The 20,932-nt window shown below is 35.2% G+C and overlaps 1 protein-coding gene across 2 annotated transcripts in view; it reads left to right on the top strand.

Moving 5' to 3' along the window:
- Positions 1-20,932, top strand: part of ANTXR2 (ANTXR cell adhesion molecule 2) — a 244,108-nt gene that overhangs the window by 170,216 nt on the left and 52,960 nt on the right. For both annotated transcript variants that reach the window (XM_060299537.2, XM_030877975.3), the window contains exons 13-16: positions 2,971-3,015; positions 3,854-3,946; positions 9,272-9,439; positions 9,756-9,836. In XM_060299537.2, the coding sequence (XP_060155520.1) occupies positions 2,971-3,015; positions 3,854-3,946; positions 9,272-9,439; positions 9,756-9,836 (387 nt within the window). The remainder of the gene's footprint in view (positions 1-2,970; positions 3,016-3,853; positions 3,947-9,271; positions 9,440-9,755; positions 9,837-20,932) is intronic.

The following is a 20,932-nucleotide window of genomic DNA, read 5'->3' as shown; positions in this document are numbered from 1 at the left end:
AAGCTAGAGGTCTAATTTAGCTACAAATAAAGCATGTAGACATTGATGTCAAAATAAAGCTATGGCAATTATAGACTATCAATCAATGTTATCAATATGTTATTAGTTAAAATGCATAGAATCAAAGTGAGGATTGCTCGGGTGCATCTGTTTTGCCTGAGCACCATGCATTTAATTATAATGGATCGGCCACACTTAAAATGTTATTTATCGGTTCTGGAAACCACATTTTGAGATATTGTTCAAGTGAATATATACTAAAGAAACTGACCAAAATGACCCAATAACTCAGACCGTTACGCAAAAAACAGTTGTGATGTTTCGCTTCCAGATGTGTAAGTTCAATAGATATATGGTTATTATCCAAGTATTCAAAAATAGGAACTGCTCTTTTCTGGAATTAAAAATAGTTGTGTGTATGCATGTGTTTCCACACTCTAGGATCAGGACTAAAGTGTGGAAACTACGGAGAAGGAGACTTTGGCTTCTTTGGGGGGAAAATTTTTCAAAAGGTGTGAGTTCCTTGCCAATGGAATAAATTGCTTTGTGAAGTTGTGAATTTCTTTTTATTGCAGGAATTCAAACATAGTTGGACTACAGCTAGGTGGGAATTTTTCAGAAAAATGAAGTTTTGGTTGGATGTGTATTGGAGAAGTTGAAAAATATTGTACTAGATATTTTTAAGGTCCAGAGATCTTGAGTTCATGATTTTAGGTAGTGATAGTAGGAATGGAATGCAAAGAATCCTTCCTTCTTCCCGTGATCTTCCTTCCTTCCTCCTCCTCTCCCTTTAACCGTTCCTCTACCTTTTTTTTCTCTTTCCCACTTTCTTCCCTTTTCTCTCTTCCTAACTTCCTTTCTTTGCTTCCTTTGTGCTGACACTCTACTAAGTACTGGGAATACAGTGAGGAACAAAGCAGACATAAAATCCACCCTCTTAGAAGTTACAGTGTTTTGGAGTTAGAGAAAATTATCAATTGTGACCAGTGCTAGGGGAGAACAAATAGGCATCTGTACATATTAAGGTAACCTGATCTGCTTTGGGAGGATTGGGGGAATTCGTGGTGGGGAGGAAGAAAAGAGGAAAAGATAGAACAGGAAGAGGGAGAGAGAGAGAAGAATATTTCAAAGAATCTTTTGAACATGGTAAATGATTTGGTGAAGTCATTTAGAAGTGAGAATAAATTATAGATTATGAGAAAATTTTAAGGCTGCAACTTTAAGGAAAGAGTGATTTACTTGAAAGAAACAAGGAAGATAGGAAGAAGAGTTGGCTCTTAAATGAAGCTTATTAGGTTGGTTTTGACCCTGTTGACTGTGAAATATTGATAGATCTGGTTTTCATTGATTGATATTGGACGCGCAGGTTGATAATATGAGTGCTTCCTTTTTATAAAGGAAATGCACCTGTAGCTTGATAACCTTTATTTTATTTTCCCACAGTATTATTTTAGATCTTTATCCTCTCCTGGCATTTGTTTCTGGGCTAAATGTAAAACTTCACAGATTTCTATCCTTCAATATTAGTAAAAAGAACTGGGATTTTATGTTTATTGATAAGACAAAATTGAATTAAACAGAAGGGTTAAATAGAAATAACAACATTTCTTGTAGCATTCAAAAGTTTGAATGCTACAATGAGCTAGTTCAAGATTCATTCAGATTAAATTACTGTCCAGTTATATCTATGTAATTGTAGTTACTGTTTGCATTTTTTCCTGAGATTTAGATCTAAACTAAAATTTGAGGATGAAAGTAATATATATGAAGAAAATTATGAGTCAATTCACTAAACATTATCAGTAACAACAACAAAAAACTTTCATTATGAAAAATCTCAAACATATAAAAAAAGAAAGAGTGAAATAATGAATCTCCCATGTCTACTTAGTTTCAATGATTCTCAATTTATGGCTAAATTTATTTCATATATAACCTCTTTACTTCCCCACCCCAAATTATTTTGATGAAAATATCAGAATTATATCATTTAATCTGGAAATGTTTCAGTATATATCTTTAAAATATATGCAGTCTTTAAAAAACATATTCATGATAATAGGAATATACCTGAACAGTAGTAATAATTCTTTGATGATATTCATTTTCAGAGCTACTATTGTTTTAAAATTTTAAAACTTTAATGAGATAATTGAAACATTTGACTTTAGATGAAGTGAGGCAGTTATATTTTCAAACAGTTTTTCTTCTTAGTATAGAGACTTGGATGTGTACTCGAATTATCAGACACTACTGGCCCTTGGTCAGTAATTTTCTATCATGATGGTATGAAAGTCCAGATACCCCAGTACCAGTAAAGGTCATTTAAATTTGATCTCAGTCTGTATTCCTCTCACATAAAGAATTAACCACATCAAATTTCATGAAATAATATATTGAGTAACGATTCACAGGAAAGGACTCTTGGCTAAGAGGTTGATTTGTTTCTAGGTTAAAAGGTGGGGAAAGAGAGTATGTTAATTTCTCTATTATCTCATCCAAAGCAAGCTAACTTTGTATTGTCAATTTGTGAAAAAGTCAGTGAATCATAGCAGGAAGACTGTAAATTCCTACTCCATTTGAGTGGACATACTGTAATCTAGTGAAAAATGTTTGCATTAGAAGAGCCGCTTAGTGCAAGGTATTTGACAATTTTTGCTCTTGTTATTTACCCGAAAACTGAAGCTATATCTGTATCATAAAGATAAAATGAATGAATGTGCTAGTTAGCTAGCTAGTTAGTCAAAGAAAACCTAGTAGTTGCTAGTTAGTCCAAAGCTAGTTACAAACAAGCCCAGATTCAAAAGGGAGGCATATGTTTTGGGAGGCTAGCTTCATCTGGGACATCTTTGGTGCCACCACAGTATTTTACTAATCTAATTATTTTTATACATCCTTTCTGTCTCCTCCTTGTGCCACTGAAGTTTCTGCATTTGATTGTTTTTTTTGGTTTTATTTTTTTTGGTACAGGTTATCAAGGATCCTCCTCCACCACCACCCTCTGCACCAAAAGAGGTAAATGAGTGCCTAATAAGTGATGTGGGTGTATTTAGATATTATCCCTAATTTGATCAATTACATTGTTATTAGATAACTGTGATACCTATGTATTGACTTTTGAAATTATGAAAATCAATTATATTTTGTCTTCTCATGATTTCTTTCATGTGCTAGAGGAACGGGGCTTTCACACATTGATAAACGTAGACTAGCCATCAGGATAAATAGTACATAGAGATTTAATTTACTTTTTATAGCAATATATCAATAGTTCTGCTGTCACTTGTCTTATTTACAAAAAGTTGGAAGATCCAAGCTGGCAGCTTAAAGATAGTATTACTTTCTTCAAAATGATTATTACTTTTACATTACTCTGTTAGCCAAAATTGTGTTAGCAACAGAAAATATAGTGTGCATTTTCAAAGCTTCTTAACTACCTATCTTTTCAGTACAAATTTCGCAGAGTTTAAATTTACACATACATTGAGGCTTTAAATTATCATTGAAATGAGGTCCTAATTTTAATGTTTTATCTTCTTAACTATGAAGTGATGAATAAATCTGGAAAAACCAAATGATGCTCATAGTTAAGGAGCAACTTCTGGTAGCCTAGTGAAATAAGGTAGATTCCTCAAATTGTGGAATGGAAGGAGTCCTCATATTCTGTAGAGCCTCACTTGAAATTTATGCACATAAGCATAAGTACATCCACATGTGCTATATGTAATTTTTACTATATTTTGTCCATATCAGTGTCATTATTCAGAAAAATATTTAAATGTGAGTTGGTTCTGACTAAGCAATATTTTAAGAAATTAATTAAACTCAGTTTTAAAAACTTGTATCCACATAGGAGGAAGAAGAACCTCTGCCTACCAAGAAATGGCCAACCGTGGATGCTTCTTATTATGGTGGTCGAGGGGTTGGAGGAATTAAAAGAATGGAGGTTGGTATCTTGAAAAAAAATTAGAAGCTGCTAATGTGGAATATGTAGTTTTAGAACTATCAAGCTGTGGAAACTGTGCTTTTCACAACTCAGTATCCTAATATCATCCATTTTTACTTAACACTAGGTCTTTTTTGGACAAATTTTTTTTCTATGGAATAATCCTAGCCATTTCAAAACTATTCAAGAAGAACTGACTTCATTAGTCAAAGAACTACATTGATAAGATTTCTGAATTCTAAAGGGCAAAACAAAATTAGGGGTTTTTTTTTTACTATTTTGGAAAAAATTCCTACGGAGAACATGAACTTTGAAGAAGCCAGATACTTAAAGTTGCAACAATGCTTGTCTTTGAAAAGATCCAATAGTTAAGTACTATTTGAGGAGAAAAATATTAAAATATTCAATATCATGGATAAGACCCTATCACAAATGCAGAGGAAGTACATTTAAGGCTTCTTTTTTTACAGGTTTTAGTTACCACTTATGAATAATCATAATTAATATTAAATATCATTTATAGACTATTAAATTTTTAGACTGGCAAAACATGTGGACTAAAATTGAACTTAAATATTATATCTTGAAGATGAAATGAGGTCTTCTTATCACCACAGAAGTATTTTTCAAAGTGATGGATTAATTAATAATAAGCAGGCACTGTCAGCACTGAGCCCTTAACAACAGTATAGATAGGCCAACATCCCACCCGAAGGAGAAATTGGAAGAATTTTCTCATTGACATGGTGACATTATTATTAAACACAGATCCTGGCATTTCTTTCTTATTAGTTATTCTTTAATTTTATTTCTCAATAAGAAAGAATTTTTAAGTGTTTTGCAATCATTGCACGTCTCCTACTGTCATATCTGCTTTGTCCCATTACTGCCAGCAAAAATCAATAAGCTAATTAACAACCTCACAACTGTTGCAATTTTCTTTTCTTTCTTTTTTTTTTTTTAATTTTTTTGTTGTGCCACGTGGCATGCAGGATCTTAGTTCCCCGGCCAGGGATCAAACCCGTGCCCCCTGCAGTGGAAGCGTGGAGTCTTAACCTCTGGACCACCAGGGAAGTCCCACAATTTTCTCTTTTTATACATTTAAATAAAATTCAGATTCCCAAGGAGAATTTCCCATTTTCAACATAAATTTCAGTACTCTTCAAAAGAAGCCCAGACTTACTTAAATGATTGTCATTACTAAAGTGGTTATCTGATAGTGATTCTCATTTTCTTGACCACATTAGATCTTAAAATAATGCACATTTTCCTAAGAGCTTGCCACTTTATTGCTGATATCTTCTGAGACAGGTACCTCATTGCCAATAAGCCATGAAAAAGGCAGGTGCTAGAACTTACTACATTTGTCTTTTGGAGAAAATATTGCTTCTGTGTTTGCAGGTGGGTAATTGGGAATATCAAGCAGTACAAGAGAACATGGTGAGGCTAGCTCTTGACATGGAAGGAAGGTCATTTTCCTTTCATTTGCCTTTGTTGTGTCATTCTAGGATTGGAGAGGTTGGGGAGAGTGTGGACTGGATGTCCCTACGTATTAAAAAATACAATTGTAAATAAAATCATTACATATGAATATCCAAATATGATCTGTCATAGCTTATTTTTAGTTTATTTAGTCTCGTTCCAAAATGTGTGTATAAAAAGATGTATGCAGGGGGAAAAGGGTTTGACAGGAAATAGCACAACATGTTAGTAGCTTTCTCTGAATGGAGTGATTTTCAATTTGTGTTATATATTTCCCTGTTTGTTCCCAACTTATTTGACAGTGAGCATGTACTAATTTATATTCAGAATAATAAACTTAATTCCATTTTGAAATCCACACATATAAAATACCACATGACAATGAGATTCAGATATATTAGTTCTTGCTAAAAACACGAGGAATTGTGGCAGGTTTTTGTTACTCCAATATTCCATGTTCCAAAGATTAAGATCTCTTTCTACAGAAAAAAAAAGTTTATGCATGAGCTACTGAATGGGTTCTGAGTTAAAAGGCATATTATTGGAATATGGTCAAGAAAGCCAAGGGCCCATGGACATTCTTGAGTAACTCACATTTCATGTTTTAAGAGTTATTGACTCTTTTACTTAAAATGTAAAATTTAATTTAATTTAATTCAAATTTAATTGAAATTTATTTATTTGTGTTTTACTTATTGACTGTTAATTAATGTGAAGTTATATTGCCCTAGCTTTTTAGCTGAAGAAAATTTATGAGAAGGACTCACTCACTTTTAATAAATCAGAGTTCATTTTAGCCATGGATAATTTTGGCTATGTTTTATGTAGTACTCCATCAACGAAATGGAAATGAGAATGAAGAAAAAAATGAGGAAGTAAATGTGGGCTTCACAAAGGGGAAACACAGTATGTAAAAATACACAATAAAAAATAAACTGAGGGACTTCCCTGGCAGTACAGTGATTAAGACTTCATGTTTCCACCACAAGGGGCACAGGTTCAATCCCTGGTTGGGGAACTAGGATCCCATATGCCACACAGTGAGGCCAAAAACAACAAAGAAAAAATAAACTAAGAATTTAGTGCCTTTAGACTTTTTCAAACATCAACTAATTTAAACTTGGAGAGGAAAAATAGAAAACATAACTTGTTTTAAAACAATGCCTATTCAAACCTGAAAAGTATTTTCCTTAAAAAAATTCCTCAGTTTAAACTGGGGAAAATGAAAGGAATTATAGAAATTATGAGCACATCTGAATTAAAGAATAAATCTTCATAACTCAATGTTATTTTAAGCCAGTATAGGGATTTTACCTAGAAATTTTTTCTTCCTCCTAAATATTTAAACACTATTATAATCGCAGTTTGCAGAAAGCTGGAGCTGAGCTGATGTTAATAACAGCTGTTAGCACAACTGATCCACAATACCTAATGGCTTCAAATGTGTGTTTCTGCCAGTTCCGCGTGAAACTGTTTTTGTTTCTTTTCTCAATTCTGAAATTGCTCCTTTATGATACAACCTCCAAATATGCTGTGGAAATTATGGAATTTCATTGTTTATCATGAAAGCCAAGTAGAATAGGAAGAATTTAGCTATCAAGCTTGCACTTTTTTTTAAATAGTAAAAAGTCAGATATATTAATTCTGTTAAGGCTGCCTTTAGCAATCCATTCTTGTTATTCTTTTATCCTTTTTGACTATCTCAATGTGGTCAAACTAAAATATTAAAATTTATACATATAAGTGTATATATATATTTATTTGCTTTTAAGAGTTTTAGGAAAACTCTATATAAAGTGTTTCCTAGTTTGCGTGAGATTGAGTGAGAATTGATTGTTGTATTATCTGTGGTGATGGTGATAATAATGATAAAACAGCTACTTCATGAACTAACACAATGGATTTATTTAATGCATTTCCTTTATACCTCAGCAACTATGTATCATATGTTTAGAAATGCAATGTTGGGTCAGAACTCTAGTTCAACTGTCTTCGTGTTCTTTATCTGAGAATGGTACAATGATACTTGGAGGAAGAATATGAGTACCATTACCTCTAGAATATCAACTGTGAAGGCTGGGTTAGTTAAAATCTAAGTCAAAAATCCATCATTTCTGAATGGATCTAAATTTTACCTACTTATGTTTCTACTCTGAATTATTTCTCTCTGTTACGATACTCATATGTTTATTTGACTATGTATCTTCATTTGTTTTTTATTTTTTCCCTTAAAATTGAGACTTTACAACTGCAGGAGATGTGTCCTGGTTTTAGAGTTTCTTAGTTCAATTTAGATATATCTAAAGATTTTTAAAGTTTTACCTTATCTAGGTGAAGACACTGTGATTTGAAAGAGAAGGTCATTTCTCTGGAAAAAAAGCCAACTATCTAGTTCTAAAGGTTTAATGATATTTAAAACAATTTTAACGACCTCATAAAGAACATTCTAGTACGACTGATAACACTGAAATATACAGATACATTTTAATGACTCAACAGAGTCCACTTGAAATTGAAAACCTACTCTAAAATTGTAGTAAAAAAAAAGGTAAAAACATCTAAGTAAGCCTTATCAAAAAGCTATGAATAGATCTTTCTATGAACAGTAATCATCTGTATTCCTACCCACTAATTCAGGTCATTAAAATGCTTTTAAAAAGCATTTAATCATTTTTTCTTTGTAGAAATTATTCAACTCTGGTGAGCCACTGTGTGCCCTTCCTGATTCTTTTTAGAGCTTCACTTATCTTTGTCTTCTTTGGTAACATTCTTGGTTTTTAGACTTCTCTACTGTTCCTCGTTGGACAAAGCCTTTCTCCAGGGGCCACAACTTCTTCACATGCCCACACATGAAAAAATTTGGCTAAAATGTAGCCAATTTTCATTGAAAAGTAAAGAAAACATCATTTGACCTTTTTGTTTTCAATGTCTAGGTTTTTCAGAGAAAGGAATCCTCCCAAATTTGTGGAACTCCCTGGTGTCCCTGAATTTTTCTCTTCAAAGCAGAGTCTTTTCAGATTTGTCTTCCTCAATGAAAAACTGATATGTCAAATAACCATACCCATATGAATAGAAGAAATAAAGACTGAGAGCTACTTTACAAGAAGTTGAGAAAAATATATATAATTATTTTATTTCCAAAGGCTAAAATTTAAATCATACTTTTTGCCTTAGTCAAACTTGATGGAAAGTTTGGAAGGAAAAATTAACTCCTTTGTATAAAATATATTTGTAAAATTCAAACCTATTTGAAACTTACTGCACCCTTCAGACTACATATGTTCAAATCCCTGTCCTGCTGCTTACTAGCTGTGTGGCTTTGGGCTCATCACTTAACCTCTCTGTGTCTCGGTTTCCTCATCTGGAAGCAAAAACATAGTATCTATCTCATTGCATTTTTGTATGGATTAAATGCAGCTTGGCACATAATAATCATTCAATAAATGCTAATTATCATCATCATTATCATCTATTTCACCCAGTGCCATCAGTATATACAGGTATGTCTTTAGCTAGAAGGAGAACATACCTAATTAGAGAATAGAATTACACACTGTCATGCATTTCGTATGTAAAACACAAATTAACTCCTTATTTGAAACAATGGAGAAATGGCTGCATCAAATTTAATAGATGCCAGATTTTTATAAAGGATCTTTATTTCTAGAATCTTAATATTAAATACATGAGAAACCTATTAAATCTCAGAAGAGTAGGAATTTGGAGCTAGGATACCTACTCATCTTTGGACTCTGAGGTGGTGAATCAAAGAACCAACTAAACAAGAGCCTGTGCCTCTAGGCCACTATATGTCTGATATCAGTATTTCTCTTTGTTTTAAAGGTTCGTTGGGGCGATAAAGGATCTACGGAGGAAGGTGCAAGGCTAGAGAAAGCCAAAAATGCTGTGGTGACCATTCCTGAAGAACCAGAGGAGCCCCTTAGGCCCAGACCACCTCGACCCAAACCTACACTCCAGCCTCCTCAGACAAAGTGGTACACACCAATTAAGGTGACTGTTCAAACTTTGTGGGATTTAATGGCAACTTCCTAGAGAAAGTGTAATCCTTTTAGTCTCCCTGCCTGCCCCCGCAACCATCTGCAGGAGGACCAAGGTATATCAAATAACAGACATTCAATTTACCTTATAACAACTGAATATTTCTCAGTAACAAGAAACTCCATTTTTGTTATTTATTTATTCGTTAAATTTATGAAAGAAATGAGAGGAGAAAATAAGGCTTTACCTTCTTCATTTTAGCTCATTTATTTAACAAGCAGAGGCCGAGTACATTCCCCAGGTATTTACAGATCACGTTTCCCTTTAGGGTCGGCTGGATGCGCTCTGGGCTTTGTTGCGGAGGCAGTATGACCGGGTGTCCTTGATGCGACCTCAGGAAGGAGATGAGGTTTGTATGTGGGGATGTGTTAGGAAAATAGTGACCGCTCAGGTGTGTATAAGGAAGGGAGGGAAATAATAATCAAAAAGAACCTAAAGTCCTCATTACAGCTGAAGAAGGAATTATTATTGTCTCATGCAAATTCCTATTACGTAGGGTGCTTAATAAATGATTATCTATTGTTAGAATATGTCTTCAAGCCACAGTTTAACACGAGGCCCTTTTCAAGTAACATAAAAATTAAGGTCCACTGTACACATACTTTAATAAGCACACTCAATGCTTCAGCCTTTGACTTGGACGGCGTCACATTCTGTTCTGAGGTTTTTTACCCAGCGGGGAGGACAGAGTGGGGATTAGTAAGTCTTGCTAACATTTACTAGCATTGAGGCCTGGGGTACATGCCTCAGATCCTCTGTTGCTTTAGGTATAAATAAGTATTTTCCTGCCTTCAAAGTTGATTTAATCTAATTTCTTGAAAATGTGAAAGTGCTTTGAAAGTTATAAAGCGTTATGGACATCTGCAATGGTGAGATACACACACACACTTATGTATAAAAATACATACATAAATACATACACACATATATGTGTATGCATTTTCCCTATCAAGGAAGCCTTTTTTAAAAAAATATTTATTTAGTTAGTTGTGCCAGGTCTTGGGGGCGGCTCGCAGGCTCCTTAGTTGAGGCACATGGGCTCCTTAGTTGTGGTATGTGAACTCATAGTTGCAGCATGCATGTGGGATCTAGTTCCCTGACCAGGATTGAACCTGGGACACCTGTACTGAGAGCACAAAGTCTTAACCACTGTGCTACCAGGGAAGTCCCAAGGAAGCCTTTTTGAGGCTTTTTTATTATTGGAAATTTGGCTAGAATTACTCCAGCTTTATAATTTCTTTAATATATAAGCACTATTTCCTGTTGTATCGATATAAGAAAAATAGTTTAAAACCTTTTCATATGCAACAATGAGCAGGTTTGGTTCAGAGACACAATACTGTTAGTAATAATAACAGAATCTTTTCATTGTGTGTCAACGTGATTATCATTCTGTTTTAACAAGTGCATGAACTTCATTGATTTCAGCTTCAGAGGACATTAGGTTATTCAGGTCTGATGGGCTTTTTTTTTTTAAGGATGAAATAACTGATGAGATTAATATTTATTTTTCAGTGCCAAGCTATATTTAGTGTTATATGATTCTAGCTAGGTGTTTAAAATACCAAAACATCTAAATTTTTAGATCTTACTTCTATGAGATGGAGGTAGTTTTATAAACATCTGAGTTCAGCCATTTGGAGAAGCAATTTAAGAAAATATTCCTGGAATATTCCCAACAGATCATTTACCCTTTGCTTGGACCATAAGTAGAGAGAACCAGGTGGTTTATGAAGCAGCCTCTTTCATTACCAAACCACTGTGGTTAATAGAAAGTTCTTATATGTAATGAAATTTGTGCCTCTGTTTAAATTAATGCATGATCTGGAGTTCTGCTTCTGGAACAACATATAACAATACTATTCTTCAATATTCTAGACTTCTACTTTGCAGGTTTTTAAATTGTTTTCATGTATTATCTTAGTTTTCTGTCCCCCAAGTTAGACATTAGTTCATTTGTTCAATAATTTTCATCTTTTTGAGTGTTGGGTATAGTGCTAGCACTAAAGATGTATTAGCAAAAACAGAGAGTGGTTCCAGCACTCTTGTCAGTACTTTCTGTATTCTTTTAACTCTCATGATTAAAATTTAGTTTTTTGGCCTTTTTTCACTTGTACTAATTTTGACTTAATTCAATAATTTCTGAATTATAAATATGCACAAGTAATGGCATTAGGTGATACTGGGGAGTGGGTACAAACTATAACCTTTGCCCTTAAGAAACTAAAATTTGTTTGGGAAACAAGATACATACAAAAATAAAATTTATTCCAGAATGTGCTCTGGGCCATTTATATGTAGGTGTCAAGTACTCTTGAGTGTATAGAGGAAGAGAGATTAACTCTTCCTGGAGGAATTTGGGAATGCTTCTTCAAAAATACAGGCCTTCTATCTTTGAAAATGAGTAGGGATTCATCAGGTGAAGTTAGGTGGAATGGGTATTTCCACAGATGAAGCATCATGAATAAAATCTCTGAGGCAGCCAAGAATAGTGGTTTGTGGATAGTCTGGGGCAAATATGACCTTCAAAGTCCAGGGGAAGAGAAATTTTTGACAATACTCTGTGATAAGTGTCTTTTGGTGTCCATTTGATCAATCTTGATGTTGTGGTTTATACTTTGTGTCCTATTTAATTAATCTTTCCCTACTCTGATGTCATAAAGATGTTCTTTTGTATTGTCTTCAGAAAGTTTTAAAAAATTTTACCTTTAGTCCATCTGGAATTTATGTCTGTAAATAAGGTAAAGCAAGGAACTAATTTTATTATTTTCTTGTGTGTGTTAAAAGTAAGCTGTCCCAGGACCATTTATTATTTTTATTTATTTATTTTTCCATGTGTTTGTGTTTTTTACGTTTTTGTTTTCCCTGTAATTGATTTCTAATCTCATAGTGTTGTGGTCAGAAAAGATTCTTGATATGATTTCAATTTTCTTAAATTTACTGAGGCTTGATTTGTGACCCAAGATGTGATCTATCCTGAAGAATGTTCCATGCACACTTGAGAAGAAAGTGTAATCTGCTGGTTTTGGATGGAATGTCCTATAAATATCAATTAAATCGATCTGGTCTATTGTGTATTGTCTCTATTTAAAGCTGTGTTTCCTTATTAATTTTCTGTTTGGATGATCTGTCCATTGGTGTAAGTGAGGTGTTAAAGTCCCCCACTATTATTGTGTTACTGTCGATTTCCTCTTTTAGAGCTGTTACCAGTTGCCTTCTGTATTGAGGTGCTCCTACGTTGGGTGCATATATATTTATAATTGTTATATCTTCTTCTTGGATTGATCCCTTTATCATTATGTAGTGTCCTTCCTTGTCTCTTGTAACACTCTTTATTTTAAAGTCTATTTTATCTGATATGAATATTGCTACTCCAGCTTTCTTTTGATTTCCATTTGCATGGAATATCTTTTTCCATCCCCTCACTTTCAGTCTGTATGTGTCCCTAGGTCTGAAGTGGGTCTCTTGTAGACAGCATATATGTAGGTCTTGTTTTTGATCCATTCAGCAAGCCTGTGCCTTTTGGTTGGAGCATTTAATCCATTCACATTGGAGTTTGCTTTTGTAGGTCCTTTTGTCTCTTGTGTTTCCCACTTAGAGATGTTCCTTTAGCATTTGTTGTAGAGCTGGTTTGGTGGTGCTGAATTCTCTTAGCTTTTGCTTGTCTGTAAAGCTTTTGATTTCTCCTTCGAATCTGAATGAGATCCTTGCTGGGTAGAGTAATCTTGGTTGTAGGTTCTTCCCTTTCATCACTTTAAATATATCATGCCACTCCCTTCTGGCTTGTAGAGTTTCTGCTGAGAAATCAGCTGTTAACCTTATGGGAGTTCCTTTGTATGTTATTTGTCATTTTTCCCTTGCTGCTTTCAATAATTTTTCTTTGTCTTTAATTTTTGCCAATTTGATTACTATGTGTCTCGGTGTATTTCTCCTTGGGTTTATCCTGTATGGGACTCTCTGCACTTCCTGGACTTGGGTGGCTATTTCCTTTCCCATGTTAGGGAAGTTTTTGACTATAATCTGTTCAAATATTTTCTCAGGTCCTTTCTCTCTCTTCTCCTTCTGGGACCCCTATAATGCGAATATTGTTGCATTTAATGTTGTCCCAGAGGGCTCTTAGGCTGTCTTCATTTCTTTTCATTCTTTTTTCTTTATTCTGTTTTGCAGCAGTGAATTCCACCATTCTGTCTTCCAGGTCACTTATACGTTCTTCTGCCTCAGTTATTCTGCTATCGATTCCTTCTAGTGTATTTTTCATTTCAGTTATTGTATTGTTCATCTCTGTTTGTTTGTTCTTTAAGTCTTCCAGATCTTTGTTAAACATTTCTTGCATCTTCTCGATCTTTGCCTCCATTATTTTTCCGAGGTCCTGGATCATCTTCACTATCATTATTCTGAATTCTCTTTCATGGAAGGTTGCCTATCTCCATTTCATTTAGTTGTTTTTCTGGGGTTTTATCTTGTTCCTTCATCTGGCACATAGCCCTCTGCCTTTCCATCTTGTCTATCTTTCTGTGAATGTGGTTTTTGTTCCACAGGGTGCAGGATTGTAGTTTTTCTTGCTTCTGCTGTCTGCCCTCTGGTGGATGAGGCTATATCCCAGGACCATTTATTAAAGGTTCTTTTTAAAGAAAAAAAAAAAAAAAAGATAGTCTGGAAGTTGGGGATTAAAACCAGAATGGAAGGTTGGGAATAGACGATAAGAAGTCTTTGAGTTTGGGTAAATTGATATATTTGTGCTTTTGAATGATGCATTGTACTCATTCTTTCATTCATTCAACAAATATTTATCTAGTGTCGAACGTGTACCAAGCACTTTGTTAGATACCAAGTAAATCTAACATTCTTCTTAGATTATAGTGCTAGAATATTTTACATGTTGCCCCAGCAGGTTAAGTCATCATTCATTTTTCCATAATTGAAGAATGTTGCTTCCTTTATTTTGACCAAAGTTTCCTTTGTTTTTTAGTAATTTGGTCACACTTCTGTCTTATATAATCCTAAAGCCTTTTATTCTAACTCTTGGGGTTAAATTGTTTCAAAATTCAGAATTTTTCAGATTTTAGGAATCTGATACAGTCCATATATCATATTTCATGTAAAGCATCATCTCCTCAGCTCATTACTGAGACATTCTGCTACAGAAATATTAATTGTTACAAGTGGATAAATAAAGACCATAAATACTCTCAAGTTAGTTCAGGTCAGGTTTTGGTGACAAACTTAACATAAAACTTTCAGTTGTCAAAGATTTTGTATTTCAAAAATATAGACAAAAGATAGTAAACTTTTATTGTGTTATTAACTAAAATTCCAATATTTTCACTCTTCACCTATAGACATGATTTATGGTTTTTTAGTTTGTTTTTATTTAAATGCAGGACTTTAAGCTTAGTAAATATCAATTGTTAGTGCAATCAATTGATTTGCTTTTCCATCAAATATATGATTCTATATGTGCCTGACACAGTCTTACTTAATCATTTTTCATAGTACCTATTCTTGATGGCTTTGCTGCTTCCAGAATTTTTGTCACTTAGTTCAAGCCACTGTTCAGACCTCAGTGGAGTACTCCATGAGAGCCTTGGTTGTCTAGGTTGACACTCTACACAGTTAATTGACATGAATACGGTAAAGCTAGGAGCCCACCAATACTATAAACTCAGTTTACCATCTTACTCCAAGGATATTTAATAAATTTTGTTAAATAGTTTGCTGAATTTAATTTGTTTAATAGTTTGCTGAACGTATATTTATGTATTCCCCCATCCAACCAAACCAGTGATCCAAAATTATTTGATCATGGAAATTAGGTAAGTGTGACATGATTAGCTCTTTTGCTTCTGATTCTTGCTATGATCCTTTATAATATTTATTATTTTTTTAAACTGGGGTTTGATGTCAACTCTATAGTTACCAGCATATAACTTTTTTCCTTTAGACAACCTGAGAGATCTTTGCCATCCCCTTTCTTTTTCTCATCTCCCCATTTTTCATGTTTCACAAAGATTATTAAGAATATCTGAGTTTCTTTCAACTCCACATCATCTGTCAGATCCTCTTTATTTGATGGAATTAATGCCAATGTAAAATTCCCATCCCCCATACATACATGACTATAACCTGTATTTTTTCAGAGACTAAATTATAGAATTACACAGCAAGAATCATTCTAATACTGTAGCAGAATTAGTGTTCTGTATTTTATTTGTACAACTGAAGAGTCCCTACATTTGTTATACATTTACATTATGTTTTAGGAAGTCAGCACACTGTTTCGGTTGTATGATCTCTAGAATGCTTTCCTTCCCCCACTCCTTCCTTCCTTCCTCCCTCCCTCCTTACCTCCCACCCTCCCTCCCTCCCTGCTTTCCCTCCCTCCCTCCCTTCCTTCCTTTCATTCATCCATCTAATCTGTTTCTTCTCAAACACATTTATCTTCACTATGCTTTCACTTAACACAGTTGCTAATTTCTTATACCAGTTTATGCATTTCTTATACACTGTGCTGATTTTCTTTTTGGCTTCTTCTTCTGAATGAAGTATTTCAATTGCTCTATTCTTTTCCTTATGAACACAGTAAGTATTGTTATTGGTAAGGCCAACCCATGTGACTCTGTGTACTTGTGCCCCAAAGAATCTGAACCAATCATAGGACACTTACTCATAGTAAATATTTGGTGGATTTTATTTAAAAGACTTTATAATAACTGGAATAATCAAATATTATTATCCAAAAAGTAATATTTAATTATTTGTCTAAATAAAATCATGTTTGCATGGTGCATGGCATAATCTGTATTATAGTAGACACTCCAGCATCCCACAAATTTTATTTTAAAAAAAGGACATATAATATTTTTAAAATTCCAGTACTTTTTTTGCTTTAAAGTAGCTTTCATTTGAGAAACTTTATTTACCTAGTAAGAAATTGAGGACCCAGAGGCAGAAAGAGAATAAGGGATTTAGAGGATATTTGGCCCAGCTAATTTTGATGTATGATATAAAGCTGGGGTGATTTGCTTTATCTATGTATGAGAAAAAGACCATGGCTCACTGTTACCTTCTGTTGGTGGTAGAAGTCACCGTGGCTAGTTAGTTAAGCTCTCAAAAATTAAACTGCCTGAACTCTATGGTTTTTATCAATTTAGTTTATATAGACATGGTTTGTCTCATAGGATTACATGGGGTAGAGAAAAATTTAAATTTAGGTGACTAAGATATCCAAGTAGCAGTGTCCTCTAGTTTTCTGGCCATTCTTTGCTTTGGATTTTCTAGGCAAACCAGAGCATAATCGTTGAATGAGAAAGTGTCTTGGAGTTTTTTCTGATAGCTTTAGATAACTAGACTTCCCTATGATTAGGTTCCATCAACATAAGGAAGGGTAAAATTCTGTCTTCAAAGTTACTCCCCTGAAACCAATCAGTACTTGATTAAACTAAGTTAAAATATTGATCTCAAATTACTCAGACTACTCATGAAAGATTTCATAAATACTATATATACGGTATGTGTACTATATATACGGTATATGTAGGTATATATATGTATTGATATTGATTCCACTAAAAAGGTTTGTCTCTGCATATCAAATAGTTCATTGGAACAAATGTTATTAGCTATTCAAGTCCAGTTCTTTTTAAGAGAAACTTTCTTATCAACATATCAATTGGTGAATAAATTTTGCAAATAATTTTGTTATTTTCCTGTGCTTGTAAAGGCTTGTGTATGTTTACTTTTGATTATGCTTCTTATGAAATGTGTGTATGGTATAGGAGGGGTGGTGTGTGTGTGTGTGTGTGTGTGTGTGTGTGTGTGTGTTTAAAGCAATTTGTACATTGTAGAGATTAGGAGGACTTTTGGAAACATTTTCATATCATTAGACATGGATGCAGTTTGCTTCATACTGTCAAGAAACAAATGAGAATGCTTTCTCATTTCTGAATTTTAAAGATATAGTCACGCTTTTCTTGAAAAAAAAAAAAGACACAACAAACTACACTGCTGGAAAGACAGTAAAACACAATTGTTTTCAGGTTGTGGCTGATGGTTCCAAAATAACACAACCTCTGCCTAATCAACGGCGTGTTTTCTACATTGGAAACCAATCTTGTCATTTATTTATAAATTGTTTACTGCAGATTCTGCCTCTTGAGAGTTTAGTTTAATAAACAAATCAGCGTCCGTAGGACTAAACCGGGAGTTACGCACACTTACTGTGCAAGTCCCGTCACGCTGAATTTCAAGCCAAATACTCTCCTTTTATGGCTCAGAGACCGCACCGGGCTCATTTGCAAGATTCACCGCTGAATTGAAGTCCTTGATCAAGTAATTGAAGTTCAGGCATCAAGAATCCAAGTGGCACGAGAGATCTCTCGCTCTGCCCCTCACTCCCGCTACCTATGGACGCCACCAGCCCCTGCCGAGGTGGCGGGGTCTGGCAGCCGGGCCTGGGCTTTGATTGTGGATGCAATTCCTCGAAGTCATGAATGTTGCAGCGCGCCGCGCGCTTCCAGGTGTGAGCGAGCAGGTTGTCACCGACATCTGTTTGCAGCGGCGGCAGCGGCCGCCCCGGCCCGCAGCGAGCGGCCGGATTGTCAGCGGAGGTAGTTGAGAGCGGCAGGAACGTTTTGGTCTCACGCTCGCTGCCTGGAGGCTTGAAACACCAAAGGTAGGAGCGGGGGTGGACACAGCTGCGCTCCCTAACTTGCCTTAGGCACAAATAAAGAGATCTAATGCAGTTTGACTCCGTGGCGGTGGGGAGACGAGGACAGAAAGCCACTTCAGAGACAACTTAACGCTGCAACATCTGCCACCAAGTTTCCAGGGAGTGACGGGGGACAGCAGGTACAGATCGAAGTCTCCACATAACCTCCATTAAGCCGTGGACTCTTTTGAAGGGCCTCCATCAAACATGCTGGAGTCCGCAGCAGGAGTTTTGTTTGGTTTTCAAAGCGGTGTTTTGTTGTTGCAATAACAAGGTAATTTATAAATGATGCATTACCATGCGTTCTCCTTTTTTATCTGAAAAGAGAGAGCCAGAGAAGCAGCAAAGCGAAGAAAGAAGAAAGCGCAGCACTAGTTTGGGAGTTGTTCCACAAACCAATTAAATCTCCAAGGAGCTTCCTGTCTGTAATCGAGGTTATGTTAACCTTCAGACCGCAGTCCCTCGTTCACCAGTAAGCAGACAAATTTAAATACGGCAATAAAAGAATCCTAGTGATAGTAACATCTGTGAAGTACGCCCACTATGTCTGTTTTTAAACTTAGGGCTTTTTATTACATGGAGATGAAATAGAATTAGATTTTTTCCAATGTATTTCATTTTTTAGTAAGACAAAATTTAGAAAATTGCATTGACTTTTTTCCCCATTTATAAAGGTTTCATACTGATAGTTGGATATTAAAACTCAAAAGTAAGAATCACACATTAATGGAAGCATTTTTCTTTTTTGAGGAAGTTCCCCCTCTACCACCTAGATCCAGCTGGAAAAAAATTTAAGGATTTGTATAATTTTCGCTGGGAATATTGCAAAAACTCATAATTGTGCACACACACATCTATGGCATAACAGATTTGGTTAAAATATTAGTCTGGCAAGTAAAGCTCCAGGGTATGGTAAGGTAATAAAGATTCCATGGTCATGTAAACTTTTATCATTAATAATATTTAGGCTGCCTCACCTGAGGAAATAGCTGTGCTACCACTGAGATAAAGGAAAGATGCTGACTTGAAGGTAGCCTTTGGAGTGGGTGCAGCTGGGGAGCCATGGCCTGGGGAGAAACGCGGGCATGTGGCAAAGTTTTCATCAGTCAGTGGTGAAGTAAGCAACATAAATGCATAGTGAGTTTCCAATTAACCTAAATTTATTACGTGGAGAGGACTTATGTTAATTGTGCAGATATTTTCATTTTTTTAAATGATTGATGGTACTTTTATAAAGAAAAATGTTCATTGTAACAGAACTCAATGCCAGTCCTCTGATTTTTAAACAATCTACAGAAAAAAAAAAAAAAAAACCACAAAAACCCAACCTGAGACCATAGGTAGCACAGGTTCGTTTAAAAGGCACCACAGAAGCCTGATAACCTCAGTGGCAGATGATTCAGGCTGGACCTCTGGCTTACATTTCCAGTTCTAGATTTATGTTCACTCCTCTGTCAGTCCTGCTTCTGAATTCTCATGCTCAAAACAAATGGCCTCACCCTCTTCAATGGCGGCTTCCTCAAGGATTCTTACCCTCCCAAGGATCACTCTGAACTCTGTCATGCTTACAAATCACCCAGTGCTCTGTGCTATCAAACCACTTCATCTTCAGATTGAAGAAGCATCTGGAAGGCAGAGATTTTGTGCCACACTGCCTTTAAGTTCCCCATCACATTTGCAAAACATAAACCAGTTGTGTGTGTTTCTGAGCAGTTTGAAACCTTCACTCAGATGATTTGATATGTCAGATGTTTTCAGTGCTTGGAATTATGATGCTAATGACTGCATTCTTTTTTTTTAAATTTTTATTCGAGTATAGTTGCTTTACAATGTTGTGTTAGTTTCTACTGTACAGCAAAGTGAATCAGCTATGCGTATACATATATCCCTTCTTTTTTGGATTTCCTTCCCATTTAGGCAACACAGAGCATTGAGTAGAGTTCCCAGTAGGTTCTCATAGTTGTCTTTTTTTTTTTTTTTTTTTTTTTTGCGGTACATGGGCCTCTCACTGTTGTGGCCTCTCCTGTTGCAGGGCGCGCAGGTTCAGCGGCCATAGCTCACGGGCCCAGCCGCTCTGCGGCATGTGAGATCTTCCCGGACCAGGGCACGAACCCGTGTCCCCTGCATCGGCAGGCGGACTCTCAACCACTGCGCCACCAGGGAAGCCCCGTAGTTGTCTATTTTATACATCGTATCAATAATGACTGAATTCTTAAACTTAGTTTTTCGATTCTATGAAAATATTTTGTGTCCTATAGCCAAACTTTGTAATAGATTTTAGGCGCTGTAAGATAGCCCTTTATTTTAGCCTTATTGACTCCGTTCTATTGAACACAAAATGCCACAGTGCTTTCATACTTTTCCTTTTTTATACTTAAATGAAAGAAAAATATCAAAAATTTTAAAAATTGTAAAGTGATTGCTTACATTTTATTTCTATAAGTTCTGAAATTTTGTATGGTCCTTTAGGCCAATTATGTTGCAACATCACTGGGAAAAAGTACCACTAGACTTTTCTATCCCTTATGTTACTACCAGTATCTTTCATTCTTATTATCTCTTGTCAATATATTTCAGGGCATCCTTAAAATACCTTAACTATCCCGTTTAAATTAGTAGAAGGGATTAACTTTAGTTTATACATATTTGAAAGGCACATTTTTACTAGAATAACTCACGTCATGAACACGCCATTGTTACAATTCCACTGTCTGATTTATGAGTGTGTGTGTATGTGT

The sequence above is a fragment of the Globicephala melas genome, chromosome 5 (assembly GCF_963455315.2).
Source record: "Globicephala melas chromosome 5, mGloMel1.2, whole genome shotgun sequence".
In the NCBI taxonomy this organism is placed as follows: Eukaryota; Metazoa; Chordata; class Mammalia; order Artiodactyla; family Delphinidae; genus Globicephala; species Globicephala melas.
The sequence above is the reverse complement of the archived record's forward strand: the minus strand, read 5'-3'. Positions and strand labels throughout refer to the sequence as shown.